A 17,486-nucleotide genomic window follows, 5' to 3' on the forward strand; every position below is an offset into this window, starting at 1 on the left:
AAACAGAGGCTGGATGGCCATCTGTCAGGGGTGATTTGAATGCGATATTCCTGCTTCTTGGCAGAATGGGGTTGGACTGGATGGCCCATGAGGTCTCTTCCAACTCTAGGATTCTATGATTCTCTCCTGACGTTTTGCCTCCATCAATGGCAGACATCCTCAGAGGCTGTGAGGTCTGTTGGAAACTAGGAAAAAAGGGTTTATATATCTGTGGCTTGTCTAGGGTGGGAGAAAGAACTCTTGTCTGTTTAAGGTAGGGGTGAATGTAGCACATTATCAGTTTCAATCCCCCCCCCCCCCCCAGTTTCCGAAAGTTGCTCTGCCCAGCCTCCAAGCCTTCCAGTCTGAACTGGTTCATATTATCAGGCTCCCTCCCACGCAGGGCCCCAGATGTTTTCATGATGTTTTCATTCCTCAACCTTTGCTGTGAACTCATGGCGTGGAGGTGTTCTGCTGTGTTGAACACATGCAGTAGGAGTCCGTGGCACTTTTTCCTTCCGTCTTCTGGCTGGAGAAGGAGTTGTTCCACAGCCTGCCAGATGATGCTCCATCGTTGCGGATGAGAGCACTTGGAGGGCACAGAGAGACGATTGACGTGTTAATGGCCTGGCCGCCTGGCCTCTTGGCCCGCAATGAATGGATGTTTGTGCAACTCCATCTGCAAGGGAGGATGCTGTGGTTTGCATCTGTTAGGCCTGGCGTGGTGCCTGGTGTTGTGCCGGGAGTGTGGATTCTGCACCAGTGACCCCTTGCCTGTTGAGGGTTTGGTGGCCTCTGAATGTTAAGCCCTGCATTGATTTGGGGTCAGTGGACTTAAGGGGTAGATTACAGATATAGACTGAGACAAGCAGGAATGTCTCTAAAGAAGGGTGATCAAAATGATCAGAGGTCTAGGAACTATGAATTGCCTTGAGGAGCAGCTGAGGGAGCTGGGGGTGTTTTGCTTGGAGAAAAGAAGGAGAGATGAGAGCCATGTTTACATATTTGAAAGGATGCCCCATTGAGGAGAAGGGGGCAAGTCTTGTTTTCTTCTGCTCCAGAAACTAGGACATAACAGAGCCAAGGATTCAAGGTGGAGGAAAAGAGATTCTACTAAAACATTAGGAAGAACTTCCTGAGAGTAAGAGCTGTTGTACCATGAAATATGCTGTAGCACCAGAGTCCAGGGGTGAGGGAGTTTCCTTCTCTGGAAGTTTTGAAACAGACGCTTCTCTTTTGGGAAAGCTCAGATTGTATCTGTCTCACTCCAGGACAGGAAAAGCCCTCTGACTTTAAACACCACATCGTTGGATGGGAAACAATCCTTTTATTGAAGATAATTATAAAGCAGTAAAGTAAAAAAACACTTTAAAGAAATAGGTAAATCCAGTTAGGTAGGAAGATAAGCATGAGCAAAGTAGTCCAGAGTAATAGTCCAGCAAAGTCCATAAAAACAAAGTCAAAACTTCCCAAATAAAATGCAAGAAATCAGGAAACATGAATCCATGGCATGAATAAAAAAGCATAGAATCCGAGAATCAAACCCATGAAAGAAAGGCACTTAAAATATGAATTTTCCAAGCAAAGCTTCAATGAAACAAGGATGAGATCTTGACTTGATTCCAAACGATGCTTCATCTGACTACATATCCTGTACTTGAGACTTTTATCTCCTCGTTAGCTGGGTCTCTAGCGCTCAGAAATTGGTTCTGCTTTAACTGAGAATTTCTTTTTCTATTGGAACCTGGCAGAATGTCGAAGCCACTGTTCAGTCTCCTGTTTTGACTGATTTCATTATCTATTTGCTCATTAATTTCTGCAGTTGGGCCAGGTGCCGAGATGTTTTCATGTTCTTTATCATGGGAACTCTCTGGTAACACTTCAGAAAGCACACCGTCATCCTCACACCCCTCAGGGATATTCTCATGGGAAACTACACTTTGAACAGGGATCTCCTGGTCATTTTCTGCATCAATATCATTGACCAGACCATTACCTTCTTGAAATTCATTGTCCTCACTCCCCACATCTTAAACACCCTGGTCCTTAAAAACAACCACAGGCTGAGTTCCAACAACAAGAGCATGAAAATATCCCCGACCTTCTCAACCTGCATTCTCTGGAGCAGTGGTTCTCAACCTGGGGTCCCCAGATGTTTTTTGCATACAACTCCCAGAAATCCCAGCCAGTTTGCCAGCTGTTAGGATTTCTGGGAGTTGAAGGCTAAAAACATCTGGGGACCCCAGGTTGAGAATCACTGCTCTGGAGGGATCCTTGACATCATTTCCATTCTCAAGAGTTTCTTGAGAATGGTCTAATGCAGTGGTTCTCAACCTGGGGTCCCCAGATGTTTTTGGACTTTAACTCCCAGAAATCCTAACAGCTAGTAAACTGGCTGGGATTTCTGGGAGTTGTAGGCCAAAAACATCTGGGAACCCCAGGTTGAGAACCACTGGTCTAATGGAACTTTTTGCAGAACCCTACTTGAAAAACACTGTTCTCGGGTACACTGTCTCTGCATCTGGAAGCCTCACACAGTTTTAAGTCTCTAAGCCAATGGGTGTTTATATGATTATTTTAAAAACTTGCTCATTTCTCAGGCACAGAAGATAGGCAAGTGTTGGCTCCTTTCCCTCCAGCTCCCTGTGGACAAGATCCTGTGCCAAAGCAAGAGAGAGCGGTCAGCCAGGCTGCCCAGAGAAGGCGGCATTTGATTGGTCCTGCGGCCAGAGCCTTAATTGGATTAGTTTGTGAAAGTGAGCAGCCTGACCGCCCAGGGTCCATTAGCCGGCAGGCCTTAATTGGAGCCACATTCTTCATGTGTGACACCCAGCAGGGCCCCGTTGCCTGCCTGGCACACTCACGGAGAAGAAGGCTGCAGGAAAAGGGAGAAGAATATCCTCACATTTTCTTGACAGTGACAAAAAAGGCTTGCCCTGATTTTGGAAAATCCTAGACTCCTAGAGGTGGAAGGGTCTTGGAGGATCTGTGTGGACTTTGCAGCATCATCTATATAAATAAAAATGTAATGTTCGTTTGTGGGATTAACAGAACTGAAAAATCACTGGGGGAATTGACACCAAATTTAGACACAATACAACTAACAACCCAATGTATGTCCTTCACTCAAAAAAACAAAAAAAAAACCCCAACAAAAACAAAAAGCAGAAAGGACTTCTAAACTGCATGTCCACAAAGGAGAAACTGCATGCCCACAAAGAGAACCATGGCCACGGCCCTTCCTCGCGGGGAAGCAGCTGGCCGTTAAAGCCTTAGAAGCCAGGTGCATGGCCACACACACACACACACAAGCAAGAGTGGGCACCATGGGAGTGGAGGTGGAAGCTTGCCACATGGAGCCCCTTCTCTTTCCCTACTTTGTCAGGAAGGCGGTCATCTTCTCCTCCTCCTTTCCCTGTTGGAAGAGGAAGGGGCGGATGTGTGGCAGCGGCAGCAGTGGAGGAAGAACGGAAGAGGAGGTGAGGAAGGTCGACGGTCCTTGAGTGAAGGACCTTCCTTCTCTCCCTCACTCTCTTCCCTTCTTTCCTCCCTTTCCTTCCTTCCTCCCTCCCTTTCTTTCCTTTTCTTCCTTCCTTCTTCCTTTCCGTCTTTCCCTCCTTCCCCTCCTTCCTTCCTTCCTTCCTTCCTTCCTTCCTTCCTTCCTTCCTTCCAGTCCCTCCTTCTTTCTTTTCCTTCCTTCCCTTCTTTCCCTCCCTCCCTCCCTCCCTTTTTCCTTCCTTCCTGTCCCTCCTTCCTTCTTCCTTTCCTTCTTTTCCTCCCTCCCTCCCTTTCCTCCTTCTTTCCCTTTCTTCAATTCCTTCCCCTTCATTTCCTTCCCTTCCTCCTTTCTTCATCCCCCTCCTTTTCCCTCCTTCTTTCCTTCTTCCTTCTCCTTCCCTCCTTTCTTCCCTCCCTCCCTTCCTCCCTCCCTCCCTCCGTCCCTCCCTTCCTTCCTTACTTCCTTCCTTCCAGTCCCTCCTTCTTTCTTTTCCTTCCTTCTCTTCTTTCCCTCCTTCCCTCCCTCCCTTTTTCCTTCCTTCCTGTCCCTCCTTCCTTCTTCCTTTCCTTCTTGCTATGTAAGATATAAATACAATATTACATCGAAGGGACAGTCAAGAAGTAACAAGAAAAGGAGGGAAAGAGGGAATGAATGAAGGAGGGAAGGAAGGAAGGAGGGAAAGAAAGAAAGGTAGAGAAGCAAGGAAGGAGAGAAGGAAATTAAAAAAGTGAAAGGAAAAAGAGAGGGAAGAAAGGAGAGAAGGAATGAAAGATAGGGAAGTAAGGATGTAACCAAAGAGCAAAGAAAGGGAGGAAAGAAACAGGTAGAGATGGAAGAAAGAAGAGAAATAGGGAAAGAAAAAGAGGAAAAGAAGGAAAGAGGGAAGAAAGGAGAGAAAGAGGGAGGGAAGGTTGGCCGGAGCAAGGTGTGGCTGGTACAGCTAGTAGAAGTATAGAGTTGAAAGAGACTGCGTGGGCCATGAGGATGGAGAAGGCATGGAGCATGAAGGGAAGAAGGCCAGGCCAAAGATCATCAGAGCAAAGGGCAAGGAGGCAAGAAGTGCCAGTTGGCTTGCCTCATCTGCCGCTTCCTTCCCCTTTACTCCTGTAACCTTTGGCTCCGCTTTCTCTGCTAGCTGCAGATTGTGAAAGAGGAGGCAGATTGCGCTCCCATCGCAAGCCCATGCCTTGTTGCATCATCAGGAGCTGTCAGACCAGAGTTCCCCCCTCAGGGCCTTCAGAGATTGTCCTTCTTGCTCAAGGCAAAGCCCAAACCCGCAATCAATCGTATGGCTTTTGCTCAGAGGCAGGACAAGCAAAGAAGGGGAGGCAGAGGAAAGCAAGGGAAAAAAACTCTTTCCAAGGCAGCGCCTGAGAGAAGCAATGGTTTTCCAAATTCAAACTGCACACTTGCAAAGATTTTCTCTGCGAATGCAAGACATATTGGAAATTTGGCTGTGTAGTAGACTGAGTGTAGATTCTTCCTAGAAAGGAAATAGGACTGTTTCTCTCTCTCTTTCTATATATAGAGTGTGTATGTGTGTCAAAATATTCTCTTTTGTAGTTCATAACATGTGTATACATATAATAATCTATATAAATAAAAATGTTGTGTTCATTTGTGGGATTAACAGAACTCAAAAACCACTGGACGAATTGACACCAAATTTGGACACAAGACACCTAACAACCCAATGTATGTCCTTCACTCAAAAAAAGATTTTGTCATTTGGGAGTTGTAGTTGCTGGGATTTATAGTACACCTACAATCACAGAGCATTCTGAACCCCACCAACAATAGAATTGGGCCAAACCTCCCACACAGAACCCCCATGTGGGCCACAGCAACGCGTGACAGGGGACGGCTAGTATATATATATATAACAACCCTAACAACCCAACAACCCTAACAACCCAATGTATGTCCTTCACTCAAAAAATGGATTTTGTCATTTGGGAGTTGTAGTTGCTGGGATTTATAGTACACCTACAATCAAAGAGCACTCTGAACTCCACCAATGATGAAATTGAACCAAATGTGGCACACAGGACTCCCATGACCAACAGAAAACACAAGGGTTTGGTGGGCATTGATGTTGAGTTTGGGAGTTGTAGTTCACCTGCATCCAGAGATCACTGTGGACTCAAATAATGATGGATCTGGACCAAACTTGGCACGGTACTCCATATGCCCAAATATGAACTCAGATGGAGTTTGGGGGAAATAGACCTTGACATTTGGGAGTGGTAGTTGCTGGGATTTATAGTTCACCTACAATCAAAGAGCATTCTGAAGCTCACGAACGACAGAACTGGGGCAAACTTCCCACACAGAACCCCCATGACCAACAGAAAATACTTAAGGCCATCTAGTCAAACTCCCTTCACCGGGGCAAGAAAACGTAATCAAAGCCCTCCTGACAAAGAGCCATCCAGCCATAGATATAGATTGATATATATGATTCACAGACACACATGTCCCCTCTATCAGCTCTAGCTCCTCATGCGGGGACATGAGAGAAGCCTCCCACAAGCATGGTAAAACATCAAAACATCCGGGCGTCCCCTGGGCAACGTCCTTGCATATTGCCAATTCTCTCACACCAGAAGCGACTTGCAGTTTCTCAAGTCGCTCCTGACACGACAAAAAAAAAAGTCTCTTGGTTTCACCCAGCCTCACATCATTGGACTTCCACCTCTTTCCAACCAGGAAGTTATTTTTGAAGGACAAGCATTTCTCAGGTGATGAGACCCTGATTTCCGAAGTCACAATGTGGCTTTTGGAGCAACCTGTCGACTTCTACAAGTCAGGTGTTGACAGTTGCTTAAAAAGAGAGGAGAAGTGTGCGTGCTGATGTGGCACCCATGGAGAGAAGGACTCCGAACTGGGCCAAGTTGCATTGCTCTCAGTCCACAGGAAGTGGGTCCGGGGAAATCTTTCATGAGCCCCCCTCGTATACCTTTATACCTGGGGTCGTGTAGAATATCTCTGGTGGAAAGGGGTCATGAGTGAGCAAACTATAAGAAACCATGCTCTAGAGGAACCCTGTGTTCAAATGGCAGGAAAATGTATTGTCGAAGGCTTTCATGGCCAGAATCACTGAGTTGTTGTAGGTTTTTTCGGGCTATCTGGCCATGTACTAGAGGCATTCTCTCCTGGGACAAAAGATTGCCCCAGGCACTGCCAGGCCATCAAATGCTCATCAAGGTGGTCAGTTGAAACATTCACCCCTATCTCCAGCAGACAAGAGTTCTTTGTCCCACCCTGGTCATTCCACAGATATATAAACCCTTTTTCCTAGTTCCAACTGACCTCACTACCTCTGAGGATGCTTGCCATTGATGCAGGCGAAATGTCAGAAGAAAATGCCTCTAGAACATGGCCATATAGCCCGAAAAACCGACAACAACCCAATCCCGGCTAAACTTTACGACGATTAGCAGTGGAACATGCTTCTGTCCGAGACCAGTAGAGTCTCTCTCTCTGGAGGTTTTGAAGCAGAGGCTGGGTGGGCATCTGTCGGGAGGGCTTGGCGGAAGGGGGTTCATCTGAATGGCTTTTGGGGTCCCTTCCAACGCTGTGATTCTATGGCCTGTAGTTCCCACAACCCCCCACCTTGGACTCATTCCCCCCCTCATGCTTTTTTTTTTTTTTTTACATTTGTGGGTGCTCAGAGCTGGCCTGAGACTCAACCCGTCCTTCATGACCCTCCTTCTTCTCCTTTGCAGGTCTTGAGCAACGCCCGCCTCTTCCTGGAGAACCTCATCAAGTAAGTGGCTAGCCTTTGTGTCACCCTTAGTCGCCCTTTGGGCTTGAGCATCCTCCTCTCTTGGTTTCCCTTGTGAGGTCCAGAAGGTCAATGCTGCCCCCATGTGGCACAGAGGCCTACTGCAGCCCATCCACTTCAAACCCCATCTCTTGGTATTGTCGAAGGCTTTCATGGCCGGAATCACTGAGTTGTTGTAGGTTTTTTCGGGCTATAGGGCCATGTTCTAGAGGCATTCTCTCCTGATGTTTCACTGCATCTATGGCAAGCATCCTCAGAGGTAGTGAGGATGCTTGCCATAGATGTAGGCGAAACGTCAGGAGAGAATGCCTCTAGAACATGGTCATATAGCCTGAAAAAAGTACAACCCATCTCTTGGGTTGCTGTGAGTTTTCCTGGCTGTCCGGCCATGTTCCAGAAGCTTTCTCTCCTGATGTTTCGCCCACATCTGTGGCAGGTATCCTCAGAGTTTGTGAGGACTGTTGGAAACTAGGCAAGTGGGGTTTATATATATGTGGAATGATTTCCAGAGTGGGAGAAAGAACTCCTGTCTGCTTGAGGCAAGTGTGAATGTTGCAATTGGCCAGCTTGATTAGCATTAAATAGTCTGACAGCTTCAAAGTCTGGCTGGTTGCTGCCTGGGGGAATCCTTTGTTGGAGGATTATCCAACCCTGATTGTTTTGGCCAGCATCAAGAGCAGCCTAGTTCCTAGATCCAGGAAAGTCATGCTGCCTTGGTCAGACCACACCTGGAATCCCACTGTGTCCAATTCTGGGCATCACAATTGAAGGAATGTGTTGACTCTAAGCTGGAAGGTTTCCAGGAGAAGAGGGAGACTTAAAGGATCTAGGGTCTGGAGAGCAAGCCCTATGAGGAGTGGCTTAAAGAGCTGGGAATGTTTAGCCTGCAGAAGAGAAGGCTGAGAGGGGACATGATGTGAGTCATGTAAAAATTTTGAGAAGTCCTAGGGAGGAGGAAGGGGGCTTAGGACGCAATGAAATAAGGGCTTCAAACTACAGGAGATTCCATCTGAACACGAGGAAGAACTTCCTGACTGTGAGAGCTGTTCGGCAGTGGAACTCTCTGCCCCGGAGTGTGGTGGAGGCTCCTTCTTTGGAGGCTTTTAAACAGAGGCTGGGTGGCCATCTGTCGGGGGTGCTTTGAATGCAATATTCCTGCTTCTTGGCAGAATGGGGTTGGACTGGATGATGGCCCAGGAGGTCTCTTCCAACTCTAGGATTCTGAGCCTTTGTGTGAACTTGATAACTGGAAGGCTTAGTTCTTAGGCGATCCCTCGTTGGACGAGTAAGATGGTCTTCCATCATGGGTTTCCTTGTGGGTCCGCATGTGGCTGTGGAGCCCTATTCTTGCTCTGCATCTTCTTCCGCAGTGAGGGCATTGGTTTCCAGGTGGAAGGCGGTCCCGGTCGGGGTTGGCTTGACGCGCCTTCCTCCTAGCACGTTTCTCTCTTTCACCCTCCACTCGTGCCTCCTCGAATTCTGCAGCACTGCTGGTCACAGCTGACCTCCAGCTGGAGCGCTCAAGGGCCAGGGCCTCCCAGTTCTCAGTGTCTATGCCAGAGTTTTTAAGGTTGGCTTTGAGCCCATCTTTAAATCTCTTTTCCTGCCCACCAACGTTCCGTTTTCCGTTCTTGAGTTCGGAGTAGAGCAACTGCTTTGGGAGACGGTGGTCAGGCATCCGGACAACGTGGCCTGTCCAGCGGAGTTGATGTTGGAGGACCATCGCTTCAATGCTGGTGGTCTTTGCTTCCTCCAGCACGCTGACGTTTGTCCGCTTGTCTTCCCAGGAGATTTGCAGGATTTTCCGGAGGCAGCGCTGATGGAATCGTTCCAGGAGCTGCATGTGACGTCTGTAGACAGTCCATGTCTCACAGGCATATAGCAGGGTTGGGAGGACAATAGCTTTATAGACAAGCACCTTAGTATCCCTACGGATGTCCCGGTCCTCAAACACTCTCTGCTTCATTCGGGAAAATGCTGCACTTGCAGAGCTCAGGCGGTGTTGTATTTCGGCGTCGATGTTGACTTTGGTGGAGAGGTGGCTGCCAAGGTAGCGGAAATGGTCGACATTTTCTAATGTTACACCATTAAGCTGTATCTCTGGCATTGGAGAGGGGATGGCTGGTGACTGCTGGAACAGCACTTTGGTTTTCTCGATGTTCAGTGACAGGCCAAGCTTTGTGTATGCTTCTGCAAAGGTGTTGAGAGTGGCTTGTAGATCTTCTTCTGAATGCGCACAGACGACATTGTCATCAGCATACTGGAGTTCTATAACAGATGTTGTTGTGACCTTGGTTTTGGCTTTCAGTCTGCTGAGGTTAAATAGCTTGCCGTCTGTCCGATAGATGATTTCCACTCCGGTGGGAAGCTTCCCATCAACAAGGTGAAGTATCATGGCGATGAAGATGGAGAATAAAGTTGGGGCAATAACACATCCCTGTTTGACACCCGATTCCACCTTAAATGGGTCACTTTGGGAGCCATTGCTGTCCAAGACTGTTGCCATCATGTCATCATGGAGGAGCCGCAGGATGTTCACAAATTTGCTTGGGCACCCGATTTTTTGGAGGATGGTCCAGAGAGCGCTGCGATTCACTGTGTCGAATGCCTTTGCAAGGTCGATGAATGCCATGTACAGAGGTTGGTTTTGTTCCCTGCATTTTTCTTGGAGCTGTCGTGCAGTGAAGATCATGTCCACAGTTCCTCTGGAGGGACGGAAGCCGTTCTGGGATTCTGGGAGGGTGTCTTCTGAGAGGGGCAGAAGGCGGTTTGCAAGGATTCTTGCGAGGATTTTCCCAGCGGAGGTTAGAAGGGAGATACCTCGATAGTTTCCGCAGTCTGTTCTTTCCCCTTTTTTGAAGAGGGTGATGATGGTGGCATCCTTGAAGTCTGCTGGGATTTTCTCGGTCACCCACACTTTTTCTATGAGCTGGTGGAGTTGGTGTGTCAGCGCAGGTCCTCCCTCTTTAAAGATTTCAGCAGGGATCCCATCCGGTCCGCTGGCTTTGTTGTTCTTTTGTTGGCTGATGGCATTGCTGACTTCTTCCAAACTAGGCAGTGCTGCAAGCTCATCCCTGGTTTGTTGTTGCGGGATTTGTGAGAGGACCTCTTCGGCCACACTGGAGCTGCGGTTTAGGAGGCTTTGGTAGTGTTCTTTCCAACGTAGTGCAATTGACTTTTGGTCCTTCAGGAGTTTGGTTCCGTCTGATGAGCGTAGAGGCTGTATGCCATGGTTTCTTGGCCCATAGATGACCTTTGTGGCTTTGAAAAATCCTTGAGCATTATGGGTATCTGCCAGGTGTTGGATTTCTTCAGCCTTCTTTGTCCACCAGATGTTCTTGAGTTCTCTTGTCCTTCTTTGGACCTCAGCTTTTGCACTGGCGTAGATCTTTTTCTTAGCAGCACAGTTGATGTCTCTCTGCCATGTTTGGAAGGCTTTCCTTTTCTTATCGATTAGCTGTTGGATCTCGATGTCATTTTCGTCAAACCAGTCTTGATGTTTCTTGGCTTGGTATCCAATAGATTCTTCGCAGGCTTGGATGATGGAGGTCTTCAGTTTGTTCCAATGTTCCTCAACATTTTCGGGGTGTACTGTGGGTAGATGGTCCTTGAGTGCTGTTTGGAGATGGGCTCGCCTGGAGGGCTCCTGAAGGGCTTGGGTGTTCATTTTGCGCCTTGTCTTTCTTCCTTGGAGTCTGCGCTTGGGGGCAATCTTGATAGCCATCGTGGATCGGATTAGCCTGTGGTCGGTCCAGCAGTCGTCAGCACCTGTCATGGCTCTTGTGAGGAGCACGTCACGGCGGTCTCTGGCACGTGTGATTACATAGTCTAAGAGGTGCCAGTGCTTTGACCGGGGGTGCTTCCATGATGTCTTGAACTTGTTTTTCTGGCGGAAGAGCGTGTTGGTGATGACAAGGTTGTGCTCCGCACATTTGGTGAGAAGCAGGATGCCATTCGAGTTGCTGTTTCCAACCCCGTCTTTTCCGATGGTCCCTGGCCACAGGTCGAAGTCTCGCCCGACTCTTGCATTGAAGTCCCCCAGGAGAATGATTTTGTCCTCCTTAGGTGTCCCTGATAGGACGGTGTCCAGCTGACAGTAGAATTTCTCCTTGATGTCTTCGTCAGCATCTAGTGTTGGTGCATAGGCACTTATGATGGTTGCCCGTTGGTTTTTGGCAAGATCGATTCGGAGGGTTGAGAGTCGTTCGTTGATGCCAGTGGGTGCTTCGGACAGATGTTTCACCAGATCATTCCTGATGGCAAAGCCAACTCCGTGCATTCTTTGGTCTTTTTCGGGCAGTCCCTTCCAGAAGAAGGTGTAGCCTCCTTTTTCTTCCTTCAGCTGTCCCTCTCCTGCTCTCCGGGTCTCCTGAAGGGCTGCTATGTCGATGTTGAAGCGTCCCAGCTCCCTTGCGATGATGGCAGTTCTGCGTTCGGGGCGTTCACTGTCACTGTTGTCCATCAGTGTCCGTACGTTCCACGTACCGAAGTTCATTTTCCTTTTTTGGCCGCAGGGTGGTGACCCCACTGGACGCGGCAGTCCAGTCAGGGATAAGTGAGGCAGACTATGTTTAGGGCACCTTTTCTAGCCCCCTCCCCGTGTGGGGTGAGCAGAGTGGGTCCTAAAAAGGGCTGCTCAGTCGCGGATACAGCTGCCGAACTACTCAACTGCCTCGGACCTTGAGGTAGAGCGACTGAGTCCGTACCCACCGCCCATGTGCCAGTCTGTGACTAGGGGCTTCCAGATTTCACAGTCCTGCCCCCGTCGCCACTCGCTGATCGCCATGGGGCTTTGGTTGCTTGGTTTTTATTTTCTTTGGAAGACGCCTGTGCGTGGGTTTTTTTAATGTGTGGAGGTCAGTGCACAACTGAACAACACACAGTCTTCACAGATGAGGTTCCACTGGTGATGTAGTTTAACACAATGACCATGGCTTCTCAGTCTGTTGCAGCCTTCTTCCGCCTTCGCAGCCGTTGTAACATGCGCCATGTTATCCTCCGCCTGCTCCGCCGTTGAGGTCTTTGGGTCTTCGGACTGTGCTTGGTCTGGGACCTCCCCCGCGGCCACTCCTGGGAGTGCACGACTCCAGTTGTTGTGCCCACAGGTTCATCGGAACACGCAAGCCCCCTCACCACGACAAGGTGACAGTCCATCGAGGGGGAAGGCTTAGTTGACCACAAGCTGAACGAGAGTCAACAGCTTTAAAAGTCCATGTGATTCTAAGCTTCATCAAGAGAAGTCTAGTGTCACGATCAAGGGAAGTCCTAATCCCACTCTTTTCTGCTTTATCCAGAACTCTCCTGGAATAATAACCTTGTGTCCAGTTTTGGGCAAAGCAAATCTAGAAAGAAATAGATAAGTTAGAGGTGATCAGGGAAGGGCAACCAAAAATGGTCAAAAATCTGGAAACTATGGCTCCCTCTAAAGAGCATCTGAGAGAGAAGAGGATGTTTATCTCGAAGGCAGGTTTAAATCCTTGAAAGGATGGCCCATTGAGGAGAAACGGACCCGCATGCTTTTGCTGGTCCTGTGGATCCAATGGGTTCAAATGATAGGAAGAGATTTCACACAAACATTAGGAAGAACCTCAGATTTGTAAGAGCTGTTGGAATATAGGGGCTGCTGCCCCTTCTCTGGAGGTCTTTAAACCAAGGCTGGATGTCATCTGCCAAGAGTGCTTTGATTGCGTCTTCTGAGGAGCGGCTTAAGGAGCTGGGCATGTTTAGCCTGAAGAAGAGAAGGATGAGAGGAGATATGATAGTCATGTATAAATATGTGAAAAGAAGCCACAGGGAGGAGGAGGGAGCAAGCTTGTTTTCTGCTTCCTTGGAGACTAGGACGCATAGGAACAATGGCTTCAAACTACAAGAGAGGAGATTCCATCTGAACATGAGAAAGAACTTCCTGACTGTGAGAGCCGTTCAGCAGTGGAACTCTCTGCCCCGGAGTGTGGTGGAGGCTCCTTCTTTGGAAGCTTTTAAACAGAGGCTGGATGGCCATCTGTCAGGGGTGATTTGAATGCAATATTCCTGCTTCTTGGCAGAATGGGGGTGGACTGGATGGCCCATGAGGTCTCTTCCAACTCTAGGATTCTATGATTCTGTGATTCCTGCTTGGGTTGAACTGGATGGCTTTTGAGATGGACCTCTTTTAACTCTAAAATTATGGGATTCAATGAGTCTGGGTGTCTCTCTGTTGGGAGAGTTGCAATGGTGCCTTCCTTCCTGGCAGAGTAGGGTTGGACTGGGTGGCTTTTGAGGAGGATGAGCCTATGAAGGCACAGACCAACTAGTACTACAAACATGGAAGCTGGTTGGATGCCCTCAGAGCTGTAGGTTGAGAGGGACATGAATGGAGGATGATCCATTGATAGAGGAGGACCTTTCTCTCCTTCCTTCCTTCCTTCCTTCCTTCCTTCCTTCCTTCCTTCCTTCCTTCCTTCCTTCCTTCCTTCCCATTGCAGGTACGGCATCTTGGTGGATCCCATCCAGGTCATCTCCTTGTTCCTGAAGGATCCGTACAGCTGGCCGTCTCTGTGCCTGGTCCTTGGTGAGTCGCACGCCTTTGGGTCTTCTTCAGGGTCTGTCCTTTTGGACTAGAGTTCCCAGAATGACCAAGGATGTGGGGAATATGGGCAGCTTGCCTTGTTTTTGACTGCAACCTGCAGCTTAAAGCCCCTTTCTTCTGAGGAAGCCCAGCATTAATGGCCAGCGTCTCCTTTGCCTCCAGTGTCCAACGTCTTCATCCTGGCAGCTCTGTTCATCGAGAAGAAGCTGGCGCTGGTAAGATGGGACCTTGTCCTGAACGAAAAAGGGTAGGGTGGGGGCAGCTTGGGTCTTCCATTGTGTTTGTTATGGATCAGGCTGGTGTGGTTTTGGCTTTCAGTGCTGTGTTAAGATTCCCAATAGACAAGGATTTGAATCTCTGGTTATATCCCGTATAGACTACTGCAACGCACTCTACGTGGGGCTGCCTTTGAAGACTGTCCAGAAGTTTCAAATGGTCCCACAGACGGCAGACAGATTGTTAACCAGAGCGGCGCTCAGGGAGAACACAACTCCTCTGTTGCGTCAGCTCCTCTAGCTGCCAGTCTGCTACCAGGCACAATTCAAAGTGCTGGCTTTAGCCTATAAAGCCCTAAATGGTTCTCGCCCTGCTTACCTGTCCGAACGCATCTCCCCTTATGAACCTTCCAGGATTTTAAGATCGTCTGGGGAGGCCCTGCTCTCGATCCTGCCTTCATCACAAGTATGTTTGGTGGGGACAGAAGACAGGGCCTTCTCGGTGGTGGTCCCTCGGCTATAGAATGCCCTCCCTAGGGATATCAGATTGGCTCCCTCCCTTTTAACATTTCAGAGGAAAGTTAAGACATGGCTGTTTGAGCAAGCGTTTACAAAAGCAGAGTAACTGACGTAGGAAGTGGAATGACTAGATCAGGGGTCCTCAGACATTTTAAGCAGGGGGCCAGGTCACAGTCCCTCAAACTGTTGGAGGGCTGGATTATAATTTGAAACAAACATGAATGAATTCCAATGCGCACTGCACGTATCTTATTTGTAGTGCAAAAAACATTTTAAAATAATACAATAATTAAAATGAAGAACAATTTTAACAAATACAAACTCATTAGTATTTCAATGGGAAGTGTGGGCCTGCTTTTGGCTGATGAGATAGGATTGTTGTTGTTGTTGTGTGCTTTCAAGTCGTTTCAGACAGGTTGACCCTGAGTGAGGGCCGGGTAAATGACCTTGGAGGGCTGTAACCGGCCCCCGAGCCTTAGTTTGAGGACCCCTGGACTAGATGATGGAATTGGACAATTTTTTAACAAGGAGCTAATGATGTTGGTTGTTACTGTGTCGGTTGTGGTTGCCTGTAAACCGCCTTGAGTCACCGAAAGGGTGAGAAAGGCGGTATACAAATACAGTAAATAAACAAAAAAATAAAGAAATCCCCACTCAGTCTGGAAACCCGCCAGGTGACTGTGGGCAAGAAGTCACACTCTCTCAGCTTCAGAGGAGAAAGAAAGGGCGACCATGCCTCCAAACAAATCCAGACCCATGGTATTTTCACTTTTGCTGTTGGTTCTGTTGGACTTATGGCAACCCTAAGGTGACCCTGTTCAGGGGGTTTGCCATTGCCTTCCTGTGGGGCTAACAGAGTGTGACGGTCACCTAGTGGGTTTCATGACTGAGTGGGGATTTGAACGCTACTGTCCTGTGTCCTATTAAAACACTTAAACCACTGCACCAAACTGGCCTTAGGGTTGCCATAAGTTGGGAAGGATGTAAGGCAGGGCTCCTTTTTAAACAGAGGGCCAGGTCACAGTCCCTCAAATTGTTGGAGGGCCAGATTATAATTTGAAAACAACAACAACCAGGAATGTATTCCTATGCACACTGCACATATCTTATTTGTTGTGCAAAAGACACCAAAAAACAATACAATAATTAAAAGGAAGAACAGTTTTAATAAATATAAAATTATTAGTATTTCAATGGGACGTGTGGGCCTGCGTTTAGCTGATGAGGTGGGATTGTTGTTGTTGTTGTTGTTGTTGTGCTTTCAAGTCATTTCAGACTTAGGTTGACCCTGAGCGAGGGCCGGGTAAATGATCTTGGAGGGCCGTATCCGCCCCTGGGCCGTAGTTTGAGGACCTCTGATATAAGAGCATCATCCATCAGCAGATCTGCCCCCATAGTCATCCTTCACCCCCTTGTTCCCATGACAAAAATGGGTCAGGGATCGAGATGGGGAAGAACCAGTGACCCACTTTGCTGGGAATCCAGATGTGATACCTGCCTTGGAATCTCCTTCCCTGGAGGTTTTTAAGCAGAGGCCAGGTGTCCACCTGTTGGGAGGGCTTTGATCATGTTTCTCTACCTGGAGAAGGGGTTGGGCTAGATGGCTCCTTGGGGTGTCCTCCAACTCTGTGATTCTGTGACCTGTGCACCCCCCTAAGACGTGGCTCTTCTCCCTTGCTTCCTGCAGGGCTCCCTGTCGGAGTGGATGGGGTCCGTCCTCCACACCCTCAACCTCCTGACCATCCTGTGCTTCCCTGCCCTTGTGGTGCTGGCCGTCACCTCCACCACTCCCGGTGAGCGAGCGCTTGGGGCGGAGAGGGGGCCCGTTTTCCTATGCAGGACCCCGGACCTTCTCCTTGTGAGGAATGTTTGGTCTCTCTAGCAAAGCAAGGTGTAGTGTGATACATCTCAGGTAAAAGAGTAGATAGACAAAAGAAAGTGAACCTGCTGGGACTTTAAGATCGTCCGGGAGGCCCTGCTCTCGATCCCACCAGCATCACAAGTACGTTTGGTGGGGATGAGAGACAGGGCCTTCTCAGTGGTGGCCCCTTGGCTATGGAACGCCTTTCCTAGGGACATTAGATCGGCCCCCTCCCTCTTAACATTCCGGAAAAGAGTCAAGCCTTGGCTGTTTGAGCAAGCGTTTGAAAATGCAATGTAATAGACATAGGAATATGGAACAACTGGATAATGAGATTGGACAACATTGGCAAGCATCCTCAGAGGTTGTGAGGCCTGACCTCCCAACCTCTGGGGATGCTTGCCATAGATGCAGTCGAAACGTCAGGAGAGAATGCTTCTAGAACATGGCCATGTAGCCCGAAAAACCTACAACAACCCAGTGTCTCCACTGTGTCTGGTTGTGATCCCCAGATTGTGCCAGTCAGCTTTTGTACGTTATTGTTTCTAGCACCCACTTTATGCTTGGTATTCAAGCAGTGCTTCTTGTAGGTCAGAGCACGGTCCAGTTGATCCACCACCTTCTTGAATTGCTTTGCCCTGAACTGGACACATAGTTATTATTCCAGGTGACCAAAGGAGAAGAGAGTGGGACTTTCCAGGTGATACAAAGTCAAATGTGAATTGTGTGGAGTGTTCGACCTTGATCAGGATGTTTTCCATGGGTTGTCTGCCCATCTTTCTGCTTCCTCAGTTGGGGCCGTCCTCGCTCTCGCCACCCACACCATCCTCTTCCTCAAGCTCTTCTCCTTCAAGGATGTCAACCGGTGGTGCCGGGAGAAGAGGCAGGCCAAGGCTGCCCAAACATGGTCAGGTGAGCTCTCTGCCCACTTTGGGAATGGAAAAAGTTGGAGGGAAGCACTGCTGGGTACCAGAGAGTAGAGAGAAACCCAGAAGAGGGAATGGAAAGCGCGACTTGGCGTGGATAGTCCTTGGTGTCAGAGACTTTGACCGTTCAGC

General features: G+C 48.6%; 1 protein-coding gene across 1 annotated transcript in view; it reads left to right on the forward strand.

Annotated features, from left to right (window-relative positions):
* DGAT1 (diacylglycerol O-acyltransferase 1) overlaps positions 1-17,486 on the forward strand; it is a 56,667-nt gene that overhangs the window by 25,326 nt on the left and 13,855 nt on the right. The window contains exons 3-7 of the mRNA XM_067467215.1: positions 7,207-7,247; positions 13,730-13,815; positions 13,996-14,048; positions 16,255-16,360; positions 17,221-17,340. Of these exons, the coding sequence (XP_067323316.1) occupies positions 7,207-7,247; positions 13,730-13,815; positions 13,996-14,048; positions 16,255-16,360; positions 17,221-17,340 (406 nt within the window). The remainder of the gene's footprint in view (positions 1-7,206; positions 7,248-13,729; positions 13,816-13,995; positions 14,049-16,254; positions 16,361-17,220; positions 17,341-17,486) is intronic.

This window comes from Anolis sagrei, chromosome 4, assembly GCF_037176765.1.
Source record: "Anolis sagrei isolate rAnoSag1 chromosome 4, rAnoSag1.mat, whole genome shotgun sequence".
In the NCBI taxonomy this organism is placed as follows: domain Eukaryota; kingdom Metazoa; phylum Chordata; class Lepidosauria; order Squamata; family Dactyloidae; genus Anolis; species Anolis sagrei.